Here is a 17,878-nt window from a genome sequence, read left to right on the forward strand (position 1 = left end):
TTTAGCTGGGGTCCAGCAGTATTGCTGAAGCCGGGGACCACTGGGTCTAGCTGAAGCTGGGGTCCACTGGGTCTAGCTGAAGCCGGGGACCACTGGGTCTAGCTGAAGCTGGGGTCCACTGAAGAGACTGACCTTACTGAGGTGTAGCTGGGGTCCAGTAGTATTGCTGCAGCCGGGGTCCGTGTTGGTGTGGTCTTCCGGTGTGCCATTTGTGTCCAGTGGGTGGCGCGCACATTTCCTGGTTGTCTCGGGAATTGAGTTTTGTGCTCTGGGCTCCGGGTTCCTTGCAACGTTCAGGAACTGTCTTCATGGCGAAGGGGACAACGGAATTCGAGGAGTGCGTGTCCTGGTTTCGAGAGCATAGTAACAGTGCTTTGAGTGTTCGGGTGTGCAGCAAGGAACTTTTAGCTCCAGTGTTGTTGTCGGATGGGCGGCGTATGGACAGCAATATGGAGCAGCCACTGTATCAGAGTGGAGGTAAAGAGTGTTCGGGTGCCAGCTTCAGTGTTCTTATTGGATAGGCGGCCTATGTCCAGTGCATCGGGGTGGGCGTAATGCTCAGCAGCCTGGTGAGGTGGCTGGCTTTGGTCATACTTCGAGGAAAAGGCGTCCTGATGTGGACAGCGGTGGCAAGTAGATCATAGGTGTTTGTCGTGCGGAACGGAAGGAGGTTACGATAGTGGCTACTGTGACAGACGTGTTTCCTTCCTTTCCATTCTGAAGGAATTTGATCCAGATTTACATGACTTCTATGTGGGAATTAATGATCTCACATTAATTGAGGATTAACAGAATTTTATTGTATTGTTATGCGAGACCGGTATGAGTGAGTCGAGAGTGGTGTCTGTGGCCTCTGTTGTACTTGTTCTTGTATGGGCCGTTTGGTGTGAGTGATTGCCCTGTCATGTGTCATTGTATGTGCGAAATGCTTACGACATTGCTTTCTAATGTCTGCTTTCCCTTGGGGGGGAGGGGAGAGCCAGATGTTCTCCTAGACTTATTGAACTGCGTGCATTCCGTGTAATGCGTTTTCTTTCCTTTACAGCTGGAGTAGGATCATCGTACGGACTTGGGGTCATGGGTTTTCTTGACGGTCTTGCAGGCTATTGGTTTTTATTGTACAATGGTTTCGCGCTTTCCCTTGCAGGTGGGTGGGGGAGAAGTATTCATATGAGCTTTATTGTTCCTTGCCGTTGCTCTTTTAAGGTATATGCATTTTATGTGTCCATGAATTCGGTTGATACTTGATTCTGTGATATTCATTCCGTGTATGCGTGTTTTGCATAACATGTTTATGTGCTAGCAGAGTGAGCGGTGTGCATACATGAATATTGTGTATTTTGGTGTGGTATCAGGTGTGTCCAATATAAGTGAGCAGGGTCAATTATGGACTGACTTCGGTCCATTTACATGTTTTGTTAATGATTGGAGGTAGTGACCGGGTGGTGCTTCTTTGCGCTGCTGCACTATTTGGTTAAGGGACGTGGTGTTGATTGTGTCCTTATGTGTGGTTGCTGTAGGTGTGGGTGGCCGGGTGGGCCCATGCGGAGGTGTGATTTGTTAATTGTTGTTGCAATTCCTAGGAGGTGAATCGTTATTTGCTAGTAGCTTGAGGGCAGCCGGGTGGGCCGGGTGGGCCCACGGATGTGTTTTATCTGTGCCATTGTGGGCGTTGACAGGTTTATGGCGTTCTGGGTTTCGCCAGTGGCAGTGGCCTGGGGACACACTGGGAGTGGAGTTTGAGGTGTAGTTTGGCAGTGGTCTGGGGCCACACTTAGCGGGTGTTTAAGATATGTAGACATAGGGACTTTTGTCCTGTGTTTGGCAGTGGCCTGGGGCTACACTGGAGTTTAGGTTGAAGTGACTGAGGGACAGCTGGTTGCGTGAAGTGTGCTCTCCTGGCTCCATGGGGGGGCGAGGGCTGGTGGTTGTATTCAGGGCCCAAGTCAATTGCGGGTCGGTTGCTCTTGGAGCTGGGTGGTGCTTGGGTGTGGCAGATCCAAGGCCCCGAGGTGCAGCTCGGGGCGAATGGTGTTTGTGCTTGATGGCGGTCGAATGTTAGATGTTTAGTTGTGTGGATTGTTTGGGTGTGGCAGGCCCATGTTCCGAGGGGCAGCTCAGAACTGGTGGAGTTCTTGTTTGTTGTTTTTGTTCTCGTGGGTCGGGTCCTGTAGGTTGTTCGGATTTTTGTTGTAGTAGGATTTTGTTGGATATATGTTGTGGTTGTCATAGGTTTGAGTCACCTGTTTTGGTGGTATAATTGGTTGTTCTGGGCGGCTGTGGGGCATCTATCGGGCGTTTGTTGTGCTTGGTCGCATTGTTGCTGGGGCAGTTTGTGTAGGGCAAGTAACCTCCTTTCTTTGCATTGGTTGTGACTTTTGGTTGGGGTGTGTGTGTTGAATCTAAGCTGTGGGTTCTGCGTGCTGGCCACACGTAGTGCCGGGTTGGTGTTTAGTCATTTGGAACCATTGGGAAATTGGCGTGGCGTGGTGTTTTGAGCCTATCGGAGGAGCAGTATAGTGAGGTCGTCTCTTTTCTTTCAAATGTACGGGAGGACAAGTGTAGTGATGAAGCTTTAGCGTGTGTGTGTGTGTTCAGCGCGTGAGCTGGGGACTGTGTGATGTGAGCGGGGTGAAGATTCTGGGAGAGACGGTTGAGAGCTAATGACTGCCGGGTGGGATGCCCAGTGTTCACCTATACGAGAACTGCGTTACTACGTGCAAGTGTATTGTTATGAATAAATACACATGAACAATACAACTGAGCATCGAGCTATACTTACCGACGAGATTTCTACATCGCCTCTAACAGGAGCAAAGCCCTCTTTGAAGTAACAATGCACTGCACCGAAACCTCATCAAACTCTGAGGTGCAAGCAACTCAGAAAGAATGCGACAGAGCACTCATCAAACTCTGAGGTGCAAGCAACTCAGAAAGAATGCGACAGAGCACTCATCAAACTCTGAGGTGCAAGAAACTCAGAAAGAATGCGACAGAGCACTCATCAGCATCATTAATGCCTCCCTCACTGAAGGCTCATTCCCAGACACCCTGAAGTCTGGTCTCATAGCCTGGACTCAAACAACCTGGACAACTACTAGCCCATTATGAACCTCCCATTTATCCGAAAAAACTTGTGAAAAGTAATTGCTATACAACTACTCGCCAAAATTGAACAACTACACATTGTACGTTACTATTAGGCAGGTTCCAGCTCAAGTGCAGCATTGAGGCAGCTGCCATCAACATGGTGGATGATGCCCTCAAAATCATGGCATGGGTGGTTCAGGCCTCCTCATCACTGGCACAGTCCTGAATTGGTTTACTTCCTATCTCTCTAGACACCAGGCCATCCAGATACTCATGCTGTTTTCTGAGCTATTTCCATCCCCCAAGGCCCCATCCTCTCACCAATCCTCTTTACCCTTTGCATGGAGACTCTGGGCACCCTACTCAAAGATTCCAATTTAGCCAATAGGTGGCGATAATCAGTAATAAAAGAGAGTAAAAAGATTGCAGAACATCAGTCTTCTCTATGAATACCTAGTTCCGGATGCTGGCTGCCTACCTCAAGACTAAATTTATCCTCATCGATACCCAACTAAGCAATAACTTGTCCAAAAATGGCACAGTGATATGAGCATCTCCATGGACAGCACACTGTCCTTCCAGAAACACATGGGCAAGAAAGTAATACTACTCCAGGCCAGGAAACTGTTCTAGACTGCATGTATCATCTGCAAAGCCGTCACGAGTAGCACACCATCGTACCTGATGACTAAGTGCCACCTCGTGGCAAACGATCCTCACGCAGGAAATGGACCCCCTGAATACAGGTTTTGAGGCATACAGGGAAACGTTTCATAGTGGGAAGCTTGACCTTTCATTGTGCCTGCAAAGAAGGGTCCCTTAATACTGACAGGCAGCATTTTTTCCGACTGCACCTTCAGTCAAATCCACCTAAATACAAGAGTGGAAAAGAATGCCCTCTGTTAGGCAAAATCTCTCTGTGCAGTGTTCAGGGTGTGGGGGGTCACCGTCCTCGGCCTAGGCAAGGAGGCTATCCTCTGGCTTTCTCTGGCTCACCTATTGGCAGCTGTCGTGTAGCAGTCAAAGACAACTATCAGAGGAGGAACAGACCATATAAGAGGAGAGAGAATCACAATGTTACTTTAAATAAGCGGAATTCCACACACAGGTATCAGTGTACTTAACAGTCCATACAATATAAGTAAACCTGTTGGATGTGGTTCCAGATTAGTAATTGAGGTTCTAAGCATTCTGCACTCACTATCATTGAGGTCAGGGCCTTGTGTGCGGCAGCTGCAAATGTGCCTTTTTTAGTTATTTGTTTGTTATTTAGCTTTAACTTGCAGCTTTTAACAAAGACAAAGAAACTTTCATAGAAGTAAAACCATACAGAACAAAGCCAATCAAAAATACATATACAGTAAAATTTGACATAGTTGATAAAATGTACACGTCTAAAAAAGAGAACATACAATGATTCTTAAAAGAAAATTTGATTATGAGAACTGATATTCCAAACTTGTTGAAAAACCACTGCTATCATATCGGAAGTTACATGCCCACTCAAATATCTGTTCCAAACCTCGGCTTCATCTCAGGTAGTTTCGTTGGCACATCCGTTAAGGTACTTAAATCGGACAGCATTCAGTGAGGGACATTCCATTAATAAATGTCTTGATGTTCCTATTGGACAGCCCTCACAAAAGCTGCATTTGGCGTCTCCCATTTAAATCATTTTGTATCTCAACCGAGCCTCCCTGCTCTAGAAAAGATTCCACCAAAATCTACAGAATTAATTCCTTGCTGACCTAGCTGGATAGAATATTATACATGGTGCCACAACACCGGGTTTCTTGTGATCTGCACCCAAATGAGCAAGGGATGGCAGGGATTGTAGTAGGTCGATCGATTGAGCTCAATCCCGAACTTTCAACTGATGTTTGGTGTGTTGAGGTCTATTTATTAGTTCTTCACGTGAAGAACCTATCAACAGAAGAAAGTGCTTGCATTCTTTCTGGAACTTAAATGGGCCAAGTGTGGATTGGCAAGAAAGAGGAGCCCTTACATCGCCATAAAGAGTGCAGACATCTGCAGTAAGGATCTGTTGGTGGAAATTGAGGAAACTCTAAATTCCCATCGATCTAAGTGACTAGACTCCTAAATCATATATTAATAAGACTCCAAATTATTAAGAACGCCCATCAATACTATGTCCTGTATTTCAAATCCATACAGAATTTTCAGGACTATTTTTCCAAGATAGAACTTGAGTGATGGGAGTACAGAAAAAGTTCTGTACATCCCATTGTTAATTTTCAATTGAGAGCGAGGGCCAAGGTCTTGTTTACAAGGGTTTCCACCAGCAATTGCTTTGAGGGTTTTGAGTCAAACCAGAACCCCATTTAAATCAAGGAATCAACTACTTCCATTTTGTGGCAGTGTGTTGAGCCACCCAGGCCTGGATGGTCGGCCTAAATTTTGTTCTGAGCCATGTAGTCGGTGATATAATTGCCTGAGATGGGAAGGAGGATCTGGGTGTCGTCTGCATAATTGGTGTAGGTGATACCGGAGGCGTCAAGGAGGTCGAAGAGTGGTTGAGTAAATATATTACAAAGTGTCAGGGAGACGGAGGAGCCTTGGGGAACTCCGCAAGTGACTGGGGCTGGGTGGGCAGCTGCGGAGGTTGAGAATACTCTCATTGTACGGGTGGAGAGGAAGGACTCAATCTAGGCTATGGCTTTGGTAGAAAAGTGTGCTGCTGTTGAGAAGCGTTGGTGTAGGATTTTGTGGTCCACTCGATCAAATGCTGCTGAGAGATCTAATAGGAGGAGGGCCAGATTACCCTTTTCTATGATTTCGTCCATGTGGATTTTTAGATCTAGGAGAGCTGATTCCAGATTGGTGTAGACCTAGCGGGTTGTTGGTTTCGAGATAGTCTCTGATCTACCCAGGATCCTCTGCCAAGCTGGCCTGCGGTTCCTTTGCCATAAAGCTGCCCCTGCCAGTCTGTACAATCTTAGAGAGGCCTACAGTATTTGAAAAAGCAGTCACAGCTCCCCTAAATGACCATTTAAATGTATATTCTATCACTTTAAGTGTTCTTATTATCAGCAACAAAACGTCTGGCGTTTTTTTATAATATTTTAGGAAATAAGGCCACGCTGTGCTGAGGCCCCCGCCTGCCTGCCTTTGGCACCCACACATATACCAATGCACATGTTCTTTCCTCGATCCTGTCGTTTCTGAATAAACACACATAGACAGGAAGAGAAGACAGGACACCGTACAGTGACCACCATAAGTCGCGGGACAAGGAAGGCGGCACGGGCCAGAGGGGGTAACCGCAGGACCCGGTTCCCAAATGTACAGTATAATATGATAAGTGATTATGGTTATGTTCTTGTTATGACCATATCAATTATGGTCTAACAAAACATAATCATAATTACAGTAACCATAATATGCTGTACTTATGGGCATCGGGTCCCGAGGGCACCCCCTCTGGCCTGTGCCGCCTTTCTTGTCCCACGACAGTGTGTGGTCATCGCACAGTGACCTGTCTTCTTCCTCTTTCTTCTCGCCCTTTTTCTAGGGTGGGAGAGTTCTGGGAAAAAGAAGAGCCTCTGGGTATGCAACGTACTCTTTTGTTTGGGTCCCCGTGTAGGGACCACAAACTGATTCTGGTTTTCTGCTGCAAAAGCAGCTCCTTATATTCGACCCAGGGGCTGGCCCTGGGTCCTTGTTGTGTCATGTGTGGGGGCTGTGGTGCCGAATAATTTTAACCGAGTCAGCGATTTACGCAACATGTTATCATGTTGGGAGTAATTCGTGAGCTATGAGGAAGGGCGATGCAGTGCACCCGTAATCAAGGCATTTTATCAAACAGGCCTTCGATGGAGTAAAGTTGCACCATGCGCGTGGGAGGCAGCCATCCCATTTAATGACCGCATGTCCAGACTAATGAACACTGCAGTGAATATTAAACCACATGAACCAAACTGGCTTTCACTATTGTGCTTGCTGGCGTTCTGTGGCTTAACAGCGCTGCCCATAGCCCAGCAGAAGGATGAAAGGTAGAGCTGACGCACCAGCATTTGAACTGGTGACTTGCTGGTTGTACATGGATGTTGGCAGCAGGTGCATTGCTCCGCTGAGCTACATTTCTGTATGCACAGATGAGCGGGTGCCAGACATCTGGCGGTGCCATCAGGCCATGCAACTGACTGGCCTCGCACCTAGAAATCTCTCTTAGGAAAAAACAGTATTAAGCACATTACAAGTCTGATATCTAATCCATGGTGGGGCCTTCCATGGTGGGGCCTTCCAATGCACACTGATATCTAATCCACGGTGGGGCCTTCCAATGCACACTGATATCTAATCCACGGTGGGGCCTTCCAGTGCACACTGATATCTAATCCACGGTGGGGCCTTCCAGTGCACACTGATATCTAATCCACGGTGGGGCCTTCCAATGCACACTGATATCTAATCCACGGTGGGGCATTCCAATGAACACTGATATCTAATCCACGGTGGGGCCTTCCAATGCACACTGATATCTAATCCACGGTGGGGCCTTCCAGTGCACACTGATATCTAATCCATGGTGGGGCCTTCCAATGCACAGCCTTCCAGTGCACACTGATATCTAATCCACGGTGGGGCATTCCAATGCACACTGATATCTAATCCATGGTGGGGCATTCCAATGCACACTGATATCTAATCCACGGTGGGGCCTTCCAATGCACACTGATATCTAATCCATGGTGGGGCCTTCCAATGCACAGCCTTCCAGTGCACACTGATATCTAATCCACCTAATCCACGGTGGGGCATTCCAGTGCACACTGATCTCAATGATCTCTAATCCACGGTGGGGCCTTCCAATGCACACTGATATCTAATCCACGGTGGGGCCTTCCAATGCACACTGATATCTAATCCACGGTGGGGCATTCCAATGCACCACTGATATCTAATCCACGGTGGGGCCTTCCAATGCACACTGATATCTAATCCACGGTGGGGCATTCCAATGCACCACTGATATCTAATCCACGGTGGGGCATTCCAATGCACACTGATATCTAATCCACGGTGGGGCCTTCCAGTGCACACTGATATCTAATCCACGGTGGGGCATTCCAATGCACACTGATATCTAATCCACGGTGGGGCCTTCCAGTGCACACTGATATCTAATCCACGGTGGCCGCATGAGATTAGCAGGCCCCCTCTGTCCTCGCATAGGAAGTTCACTCAGTGGTACTACTGTTGGCGCATAGGAAGTTCACCCAGTCGTACAACTCTTGGCGCATAGGAAATTCAGCCAGTCATACTACCTTTGGTGCATAGACAGTTCACACAGTCATACTACTGTTGGCACATAGGACACCCACCCAGTGGTACTACTGTTGGCGCATAGGAAGTTCCCTCAGTGGCACTACAGTTGGTGCATAGGAAGCTCACCCAGTGGCACTACTGTTGGCACATAGGAAGTTCCCTCAGTGGCACTTCAGTTGGCAAATAGGACGCTCACCCAGTGGCACTACGGTTGGCGCATAGGAAGTTCCCTCAGTGGCACTACAGTTGGTGCATAGGAAGCTCACCCAGTGGTACTACTGTTGGCGCATAGGAGTGGTACAACTGTTGGTGAACAGGAAGCTCACCCAGTGGTACTACTGTTGGCGCATAGGAAGTTCACTCAGTGATACTAGTGTTGGTGCATAGGAAGCTCACCCAGTCATACCACTGTTGGAGCATAGGATGTTCACCCAGTGATAGTACTGAGGGGCATGGAAGGTCACCCAGTGGTACTGCTGTTGGGGAATAGGAAGTTCCCCCAAAGTTACTACTGTTGGTGTATAGGAGGTTCAAACAGTGAGACTACTGTTGGGGCATAGGAAGTTCGAGTTTTACTTATGTAGCTTGCACTGTTGCTTCTGGTGCTTTCTGTGCAGTATGTTCCATGATATACACACAGCCCTTACCCCGAGCACTTACAACTTGTGAGTACTGCCCTAAGGAGTACTACAGTATGAAGACCTGCCAACATATCTTAACACTGAAATTGACTTCACACCAAGGAACCTGACTTCCCCCTCACCATTGCCCGCTCGATCGGGCTCTTGAGGAGGTCATGCAGGCTCTATCGTCCCACCTCTTGCCTTTCTACATTGGCACCTTCCTCGACTTGGCTATGGGCTCTCCTCTCCACCCTACACTTCTCATCTTCCCATCATAGGTCCTGGCTTGCAGGGTACTTCCCCAAGATTGTAAAATTGGTGGTGTCATTTCTGCTATATAAGGGGGACTGCACTAGGACAGGGGATACACAGAATAAAAGGACAGGGACAGACACACCAGAGACAGCCCATCAGGAAGGCTGCTGAAACATACCATCCGACAGCTCTAAGGAGACACCAGAGAAGATTGTGAGAGTGCCTCTGGGTGGAGCTGTCTATCTCTAAGAAGGCCTTAAGGCTGACGGGTTCCTGTGGTGGAGAGCGGGAGAACATCTTTGAGAGTGAAGTGAGCAGACCTCTGCACTATCTTTCCAGACATCCCGAGATGTTGCTGGCTTTTCTGAACCTTAAACAGAGGCTTGCTATGTAAGTAGAACTAAGCCTTGGGAACCCAAAAGGTGGGAGAGTCTACTTGCCTTGAATCCCTTCCCTTTATAGTGGGCAGGGAGGACAAAACTGTGTAGATCCTTAGCCAATTTAACTAAAAATATTAATTTAATTAATTCCCCTTTTTGGCAGAACATTACAGGGTGAATTTTGTTAAAATTTGAAATTTATCAAAGCTCACTGTATGTGGTGAAACCTATAGCCTATACATTAATTGGGTAATCCTTGCTGTCCTGCTGACCCCAACTTCTTTAAGGAAGGGGGTGTCTTTGTTCTTAAATCAGTCCAACCTTTTTATCCAACTTCCACAACCCAGGCCTTTCAGTAAGGGAGGCCTTAAATCCAAAATTCCCCAAATCATTCCAATTCTTCGGGTCTGACTTCCCAACATTGATCAAAGCAAGGGGGGAGGGTCTGAAAAATAAAGCGATAAATCACCCTGTGTTTATTTTAAACCAGAAATGTGGGCGGAATTATAATTGACATATGCACTTGTACCAATCTTGAAATCCTACTGCTAGCCTTTTAAGCCTGCAGGAAAATGAAAATCGCACAACATCACATGATAATTGCCTTCGTGATTGATCAGTGTAATTATTTAGTGAATTGAAGTTTGCAGAAAGTGAAGAATTGTGATTGTGTTCTTTTTCATTTCACTTTTGTGATTTATTTATGCTGAGGGAAGTTGATTGTGTTGTGCAACAGATAAAGTGGTGTTAAACATTTTTGTGCTGATTTCTATTGCTTTTAATTTAAATAAATACCAATATATTTGCTGTACACTGGCCTGGTTCTTGGCTCATAGTCAGCTCAGGGTAGAGGGATCCAAGGAGCATGATATGTGTCTCAGATGGGGCTAAAAAAAAGAATCTGTTAAACAGTTTGTTGCTTAACCACTTGAGTGGGGAGGGAAGAAACTCCCTGTGTTGAGGGTGGCTTCTCAATAAACCGTTATTCCCCTGAGTAGTTTAAATGGTTGCTTATATGAGGGTGTGGAATGGCTGGAGAAACTGGAATTGGTGAGTGGTGGTTGGGTGTACTAGAAGGTTTTTCATATTTTGATTAGTGAAATTTTTTGTGCTATTTCTAATAGAAGCTTTGCAGATCTTCACGGTGTTCGACAGACAGGACGACGTCTGCTTGCTGAAAGCCTGATATTGTGATGAATTGTTAATTTCTTTAAATGTTTGACCATTTCCTTATTTTCTGGGTTTGTTTTCCTTGCTGCAATGCTATTTTTTCTCAGTTTATAGTTTTCACTAAAATGCACAAATACATTCCCATTTCAAATCCCCCAACCACAATGATAGTGAATTGTTCATGAGTAAAGGATAGTAGAATTCCTAAACATCCAACTGAAAAACGTGAGGATGTTTTAATGAGTGCCGTGTGATGTCACCACTGTGCTGTAGTGTGCAAAAGGAGATCGCAAATGAAGCAGCGGGATGTCTTGCAATACCTCTTAGCGGGTATGTTTCCTTGCACTGAATCATGGGGTGGATTCTATGTATTGCACATGACACGTTCCAGGTGTTGTTTATTCAGTTACTGGCCCCAGTGCACTGTACACTTTCTGCACCTCTTATTTGTGGGGTGTTTTAGGGGGGCTGTTGTTGGTGATGTTGATATAAAGATAATGATTTCACCACTCAGATGCAAAGCCCACCCTTTAAACGGGTATTATTACTGACTAACTGCTACACACGTTTATAAAATATTAAACATTTGCATACCTTAAGTTGTTTAATTTGGCATGGATTGGTACAACTGTTTTTAAGAGAAATTGGGTAAAATCGTCAATCTAAAAGAATGTGAAATAGAAGATTGATTGTTGGGGAGAATGCACTTAGCAAATACTCTAATATGAAGAGATAGGTTCTGCCCTTAGCTGTGGCAAGGGACACCATGTGCCCCCTGCAATTGCACGCCCTTAAAAGGCACTCCCTCTTGAGACAGCACTGATAAAGCATTTAAAAGGACGAGCGCAATTATAGCAGAACCTTATAAAAGTTACAGTGACTACCGTGAAATATCCTGTAAGAGCTGCCTAAGAGGTCTGGGGAGAGTAAGCCACGAGGCCTTCAGCATCTGAAGGTGAGGATCCCTTTGGGGGTCACTTGGTTATGAGATCCACTGAGTAGCGACCACAGTATGAAGGTAATCAAATGTTTGGTTCTTTAACAAACTTGTCCTTATTAAGATGGAAGTGGTATCGATCTTTGCGTCTTGTACCAAACACCCTGTGGTGGGCCCATGAAGGGCAGCTCAAGATCGTCCTGGAAAGAGCTCCACGTTAAGACCTGAATATTGAAGTCGCTGCTTTCCCTGTCTCCAGGCATCGGATCATCCTGGCTTTTGCCCCAGTCCCCTGTACAGGAGTCACCCTTTTCAAGAGAGGCATTCCCATTGGTCCAACAGCGATGACGTTGTGCGCCGCTGCTGTTAGGCCACTTGGTAGAATGCAACTTTGCCACCCCACTCCAACGTGTGCCAGGGCGGTGATTGGTAACGGAGTTGCAAGTATATCTTTACTGATTAGCTGGAACCCATGACTCTGCAAAAGGACTTGCACTCCATCCAGCTGCCGCTTCCTATTGGCCTTCCAGCAGCGTTATAGTGCTGCATGCTTAGTACATCCTGGAGGGATCTCCAGTACCATTTGCATCCACAATCCTCTGCTTATGCTACGCGGCAGTGTCAAAACCGGATGCGCCCTCTTCAAATAGTTTCTTGGTTTCGCCCACAGAGTCATGCGTTGTCTTCTTCCCAAACGACCAGTTTTTTAAGACAGCAATCCAAGATTGGCAATCCAAATAACCAACCTATGACAAATGACAAAGTCCAACCTCTTGGCCTTTGCTTAGATTCTGATTCTCCCCTCTGCTCCTGATTATCTGGGCGATTGCATTTTGCGTCCTCCTTCCTAACCCCCATTTTTTGCTGCATACAATATTGGTTTTCGATTTTCTGATCTCAAATTGTGCATTGAGTTGGGTGGCTCTCTGGCCCAAGCACCCCCTGAAAACCTCAAGTAACTCTCCAGAGGTCCTGGAGCTGGGCTGCGGGTGAAGTCCTAAAAATTTAAGTGGGGGACTCATCAACAAACGCAATGGGATGTGACGTCGCCAGAAATTAGCTTATCTGTATTTGTATTTTATTTATTTATAATGTGCACCAAACCCAGGGGTAGCCAGGCGCAAAGGCAGCAAGAGGGTTGCAAAACTTAGTTATAGTTATCAAGGTGAAACGTGCACATTTCATTAAATTGGCTTCGCATAACCAACCAAATTGCACAGGACGAATGGCATTTGCCTTTCAGAACATCAACACACACACAAAACCAAGAGAGGATGTTTTCTTCTAATAGTGTTTTTGAAAACTTTAAAAGGTGTGCATGTTTTAAACTCCAAGAACCGATACCAATGTTTTCCTTGAATCTTGTAGTACCGAAGTGGGACATTTCACCTTTAGTTGTTTGTTATTTTTCATCAGGTTATATAGTGCAGTGGTGAAGTGTCCAGCCTACAAATCTGCTGACTGCCGAGGACGGCTTTAAATCATAAATTCAAAGAGGACATTCAATTGTTCTCATTTTTGCTGGGGGGGGGGGGACTGAGTCCACCCTCTGAATAAAGTGGGTGGACTCCGTCCCCCCGCGTGTACCCTGGACTTGAGCCCTGGATGTGACCCCTGTAGTTGTTACTCGCTCTCTGAGTTCCGGCTACAGATGACCCCGGCCACACCACATGCACAGTTCTGTGCCATTTATAATAGCCAGCTCACAGAAGGGTCCTTCCTGGAGCTTGGGATCAAGTGGGTCACCTTGCTACCTGTTCCAAGGTTCAGCAGCAGACTGGTGTTCACTACAGACGTGCCCTGTTTGGTCTCCGGCTTTGCATGTTATACCACTTTGCGCCACTGCATCTGGAACCCCCTTAACTCACGTGTCAAATCATGGAGCCACATTGATCATGTGAAGCCCACTCCATGCCAGCATCCCTCTGATCAAGGTGCCTCGAGGCGACTGAAAAGGGGGCGTGCAACTAAGTCTCAATCATATCCAGAGGTTATTGAGGCCGCAGAATTACTACACGGGGCGACCTACTCAATAAGGGGTAACTTCTCTCATATGATGAGGGCATCACACATGATCCATCCCTTCAAGGGGTCACCAATGACCAGTACAAACTATCAACAGCACAGATACACACACCGTGAGAATGAAGTAGGCAATGTATTTAATATATCATTTCAAATAATGACGTAACCACCCAGTCCTTATGACGATAGCACGTGTTTGTATACACATGCATTGGGTCATTTGTCATGTGTGTTTGATTTATGGTATGTTCTTCTCACCCAGCAAAGACCATACATCAGTCTACTGACCTGCGTGCACCGCGGCGCAGTTTCACACCAAGTCTAAAGTTAGTTCTACCAAATGTTCATGAAATGTAATGTTCCGTTCAACATGTAATGTTCAACACATATGCTTGTAATGTGCATGCAAAATATAGCAGATCTCAAAACTGCAGTCAGTTGCTCTAGAAACGCACAATTGCATACATACATGCTGATCGTTTCACCTGTAAGCGTGGCGTCCACATTTTAAAGTCCCACAACCAATCTGGTGCTCGTACCAGTAACTACATGTTCACTGGCATTAGTGACATAGCAAGTTACGCAGCGCACTGCACCCAACACAGACACCTTCAACATACAATGCTACAGCAGGGTCTGCAATCTAAAATGCATCGCGTCATGCAATGCTCTCCTCCTTTAAGACAATGCATTTATTGTATTTGTTGGTAGCGCCCAGACCCGGAGGTATCTGGGCGCTAAAAGTTCAGGTTAGCAAGCATACAGTTACAGGTATAATAGCAGTTGCATGTATAAAGGCCATAGTGCGTATGCTGTATCATGTCAAACCATCGTGTATGTTCAGACTGCAGTCTGCCCAACCCCTAGAGAAACTAAAGCACCTTGAGGCAATAGCAGTGGCGCGTAGGCGCTATGGAAATGGCACATAACATAATAGAAGGACTCTGCTTTCGCACACACACACTCAGAGAGTGGACTTCACATTTATTCTGCAGAAAGATTTAAACTATGTGTGTCATTGTACTAAGGTTTGCGTCCCCACACTTCATCGTATTAAACATTTGAGGTCAGACAATAGATAATTGATAAAGGCGCGCTCACCCGTCCGAGAAGAGAAGTAGGCACTGGCAGAGCGCTAGAAGAAGCGGCGCCTGCTGCCAGGGGGTGCCCATGCTGGGGGCCGGGGGGACGCTAGGCACGGCGAGTCATGCACAGGGCATGGCGTCCCTGGACCGTCGCAGGCGTGTGAGGGCAATCTGCGCCTCACACCTTATAACCTAAAGATAACAGGGCGGAGGCGCCCATAAAAATCTGCTCTGCCCGGACATACCTGTGTAATGTGTAATCCATTCTCCGCAGGCGCTGCGAAGTGCCCTCTCAGCTGTGCCATAAACCCTGCAATCGCGGAGGCGCTGCGCAGCCTCCAGGGGCGTCCGAGCAAGGGAGGTCAAAGGCACGGGCAGAGCCAGCCACACCATTTTGGGGGGGCTGCATGGCATTTTGAAAGCTGGTAGTGAGTGGGACCATTACACCTATTGCGCAGTTGATCCCCACCTGGAGTCCAGGAGGCTGAGCAGGTATTGCACCTGCCTTTGGCCCCTTAGGTGCATCTTTCACCCCCAAATCACCGGGGGCGGAGTCAGGGGTGTGTAACACGTGGGGCCTGGAGCTAAGGTAGTGGGGCTCACTCTAAGGGGAGCCAGAGAGGGAAGCAGGCTTGTTATGCCCCCGACCGACTCCGTGGGAGTTACAAAGCATAGCCTGAATCTGTGGGAATTACCAATCATAGCCTGAATCTGTGGGAACTACCAAGCATAGCCCGACTCCGTGGGAGTTACCAAGCATAGCCCGAATCTGTTGGAGCTACCAAGCGTATCCCGAATCTGTGGGAGCTACCAAGCGTAGCCCGAATCTGTGGGAACTACAAAACGTAGCCTAAATCTGTGGGAACTACCAAGCGTAGCCCAAATCTGTAGGAACTACCAAGCATAGCCCGAATCTGTGGGAACTACCCAGCGTAGCCCAAAACTGTGGGAACTTCCAAGAGTAGCGAGGGAGAGCGAACCGACCCAGGTAGGTTCTGAGGGGTTCCCCCCCAGAGAAAAATGTTTGAATAAGGGGTTGAAATGGGGAATTTTACAGTACACTTTCTGTGCTACCGTAGATAAAAAGTCACAGGAGCCGATTCATGGAATTATTTGCGTGTAAAATCGGGGATTTGCATGCCATTCTGCGCTCATATCCCTGTTCGTCGATTCATGGAATCGACTGTGCTGGACTTTTCCTGGACTTGTGTGGAGTTTACGCAGGCTCTGCATGTCTCTGGGAGCCGTCGAGTGCCTTGCGTGATACTCCACACAGAGCGTGGGCATGGCTTGCGCAGAGGGCTGCGAAGGGTGCGGAACACAGAAAATGGATAAGAACATGCATAAAATTGTGGACGTTTGAGGGACTGCTCGCAGGCAATCTCTTGCATGCCTACAATTGCGCCAAATGACATGTATTCATGGAACCACCCGTGCATCCTCTTGGCATAGTAATGGCCATGCAAATCACTCGAACTCTACGACACCCAAAGGCAGGCGTAAGTACACTTGCGCGTAGGAATCGCAGCGCCGAGATGGGTTTGCATGTCGGATATAGGGGTGCATGTACACAACCAGGGTTCTTATCTAACTTAGTGGTGCATGTACGCAGTGTAGTGGGGTGCAGGAACGGTTTATTGGGAATGTCATGCAGATTTTCTGAGTATTTACTAAGTAAAGATTTTTCATATGCATTTTGTCGGGGTGCTGGCAACAGTTACGGGGGACCCTGCACAGTGTCCCTGAGATGCAGGCCTGCTTGCGGGGGACCCTACGCACTGTTTAAAGAGTGTGTATATTTGCATCCGGGGAGCATGCAAAGGTAGCTGTTCTGGCTATTTTTGCTTTGAGTGGGGGGCGTGTCAGGGGCGTCCGGGCACAACTTGCGAATATGGTTACTTTGCGCAGTGAATTCCATGAATACGTGGGGCACGCATTTTTTATTCAGCGCACAGGCTCATGCAGTATCCTTCTCGGCAGGCGGCACTTACAGGATTTCTGCGCACATTTCCATGAATCGGGCCCACACAGTTTACAATTGGTTTTGTAGGGTAAAACATGACAATGGTCTAATGCATCCCAAGTGATCAACAATGCACAGGAGCTTTTCTAACACATTTTCATAATGCCTTTGCCCACTGTAGGCCAGTACCCCGCAAGTGTAACACATATTTTCATACTGACTGTACCCAAACTACACACGTCCATTCTGGTGCTCATATATATGCCAGTATTCCCACATCAGAACATATGCATGTTTGCTTTGCCCATGATGCCAGTAATGATGCTATAACAAAACATGTCATGCTGGCTCTGCCAATATATGATGTGTCCCCACGTCAGAACATGCTCTTGCTGGCTTTGCCTAAATGCCAGTTAAAAAAAAAAAGCCATGCCACAATAAGAAAATATGCCTTTGCTGGTTAGCTGGTACAATAGCTCAGCGGGGTTGAGCCCTTGCTGCTGCAATCTGTGCGTGATCTAAAAGCCATCGGGTTCAAATCCCAGCAAGGCCCACTCAGCCTTTCATCTTTGCGAGGTCAATAAATGAGCACCAACTTCGGTTGGGTGATCATTGTATATAAATATGTTCTCTGTCCAGTGCTTTGGCAAAACCTCTATAAAAATAACACATTATTATCATGACGAGTTAGTCTTAATAGACCAGACGCCAATTGGTCTCCAATGTAGATCGGAGACTTTGCAAATATATATGTCTAAAAATGGCCTGGATCTAAACGTCTCCAAAACTAACAGATGCCCCTGGGCTAGGTTCTCTATATAAATGTAAAAATAAATAAATAAATAAAAAAGGCATACTGGTCTTGGGAGCTAATCGTGGTAGACGCACAATGCATGCCTTTAAATGGTACTTGGGAAAACCCAAGCTGGACGAAGTCTCCTCTATACTAAACCTGGGCACACGCCTAAGTTCTAGCCTGAATGATGCTGTCTGGTGCTGAGCCTTAAGAGATAAAATACAGACCCTAAAACAGCACACAGAGCCATCTTCCGTAGGGAAGA

General features: G+C 46.9%; 1 protein-coding gene across 2 annotated transcripts in view; it reads right to left on the reverse strand.

The window, feature by feature from the left end:
• The window catches only part of LOC138491110 (uncharacterized), a 578,562-nt gene extending 563,592 nt beyond the window's left edge, over positions 1-14,970 (reverse strand). For both annotated transcript variants that reach the window (XM_069617434.1, XM_069617433.1), the window contains exon 1: positions 14,871-14,970. In XM_069617434.1, the coding sequence (XP_069473535.1) occupies positions 14,871-14,941 (71 nt within the window). In that variant the 5' untranslated portion in view covers positions 14,942-14,970. The remainder of the gene's footprint in view (positions 1-14,870) is intronic.
• Positions 14,971-17,878: the final 2,908 nt, after the last annotated feature.

This window comes from Ambystoma mexicanum, chromosome 10 (genome assembly GCF_040938575.1).
Source record: "Ambystoma mexicanum isolate Mex_15411 chromosome 10, UKY_AmexF1_1, whole genome shotgun sequence".
NCBI classification, from domain to species: domain Eukaryota; kingdom Metazoa; phylum Chordata; class Amphibia; order Caudata; family Ambystomatidae; genus Ambystoma; species Ambystoma mexicanum.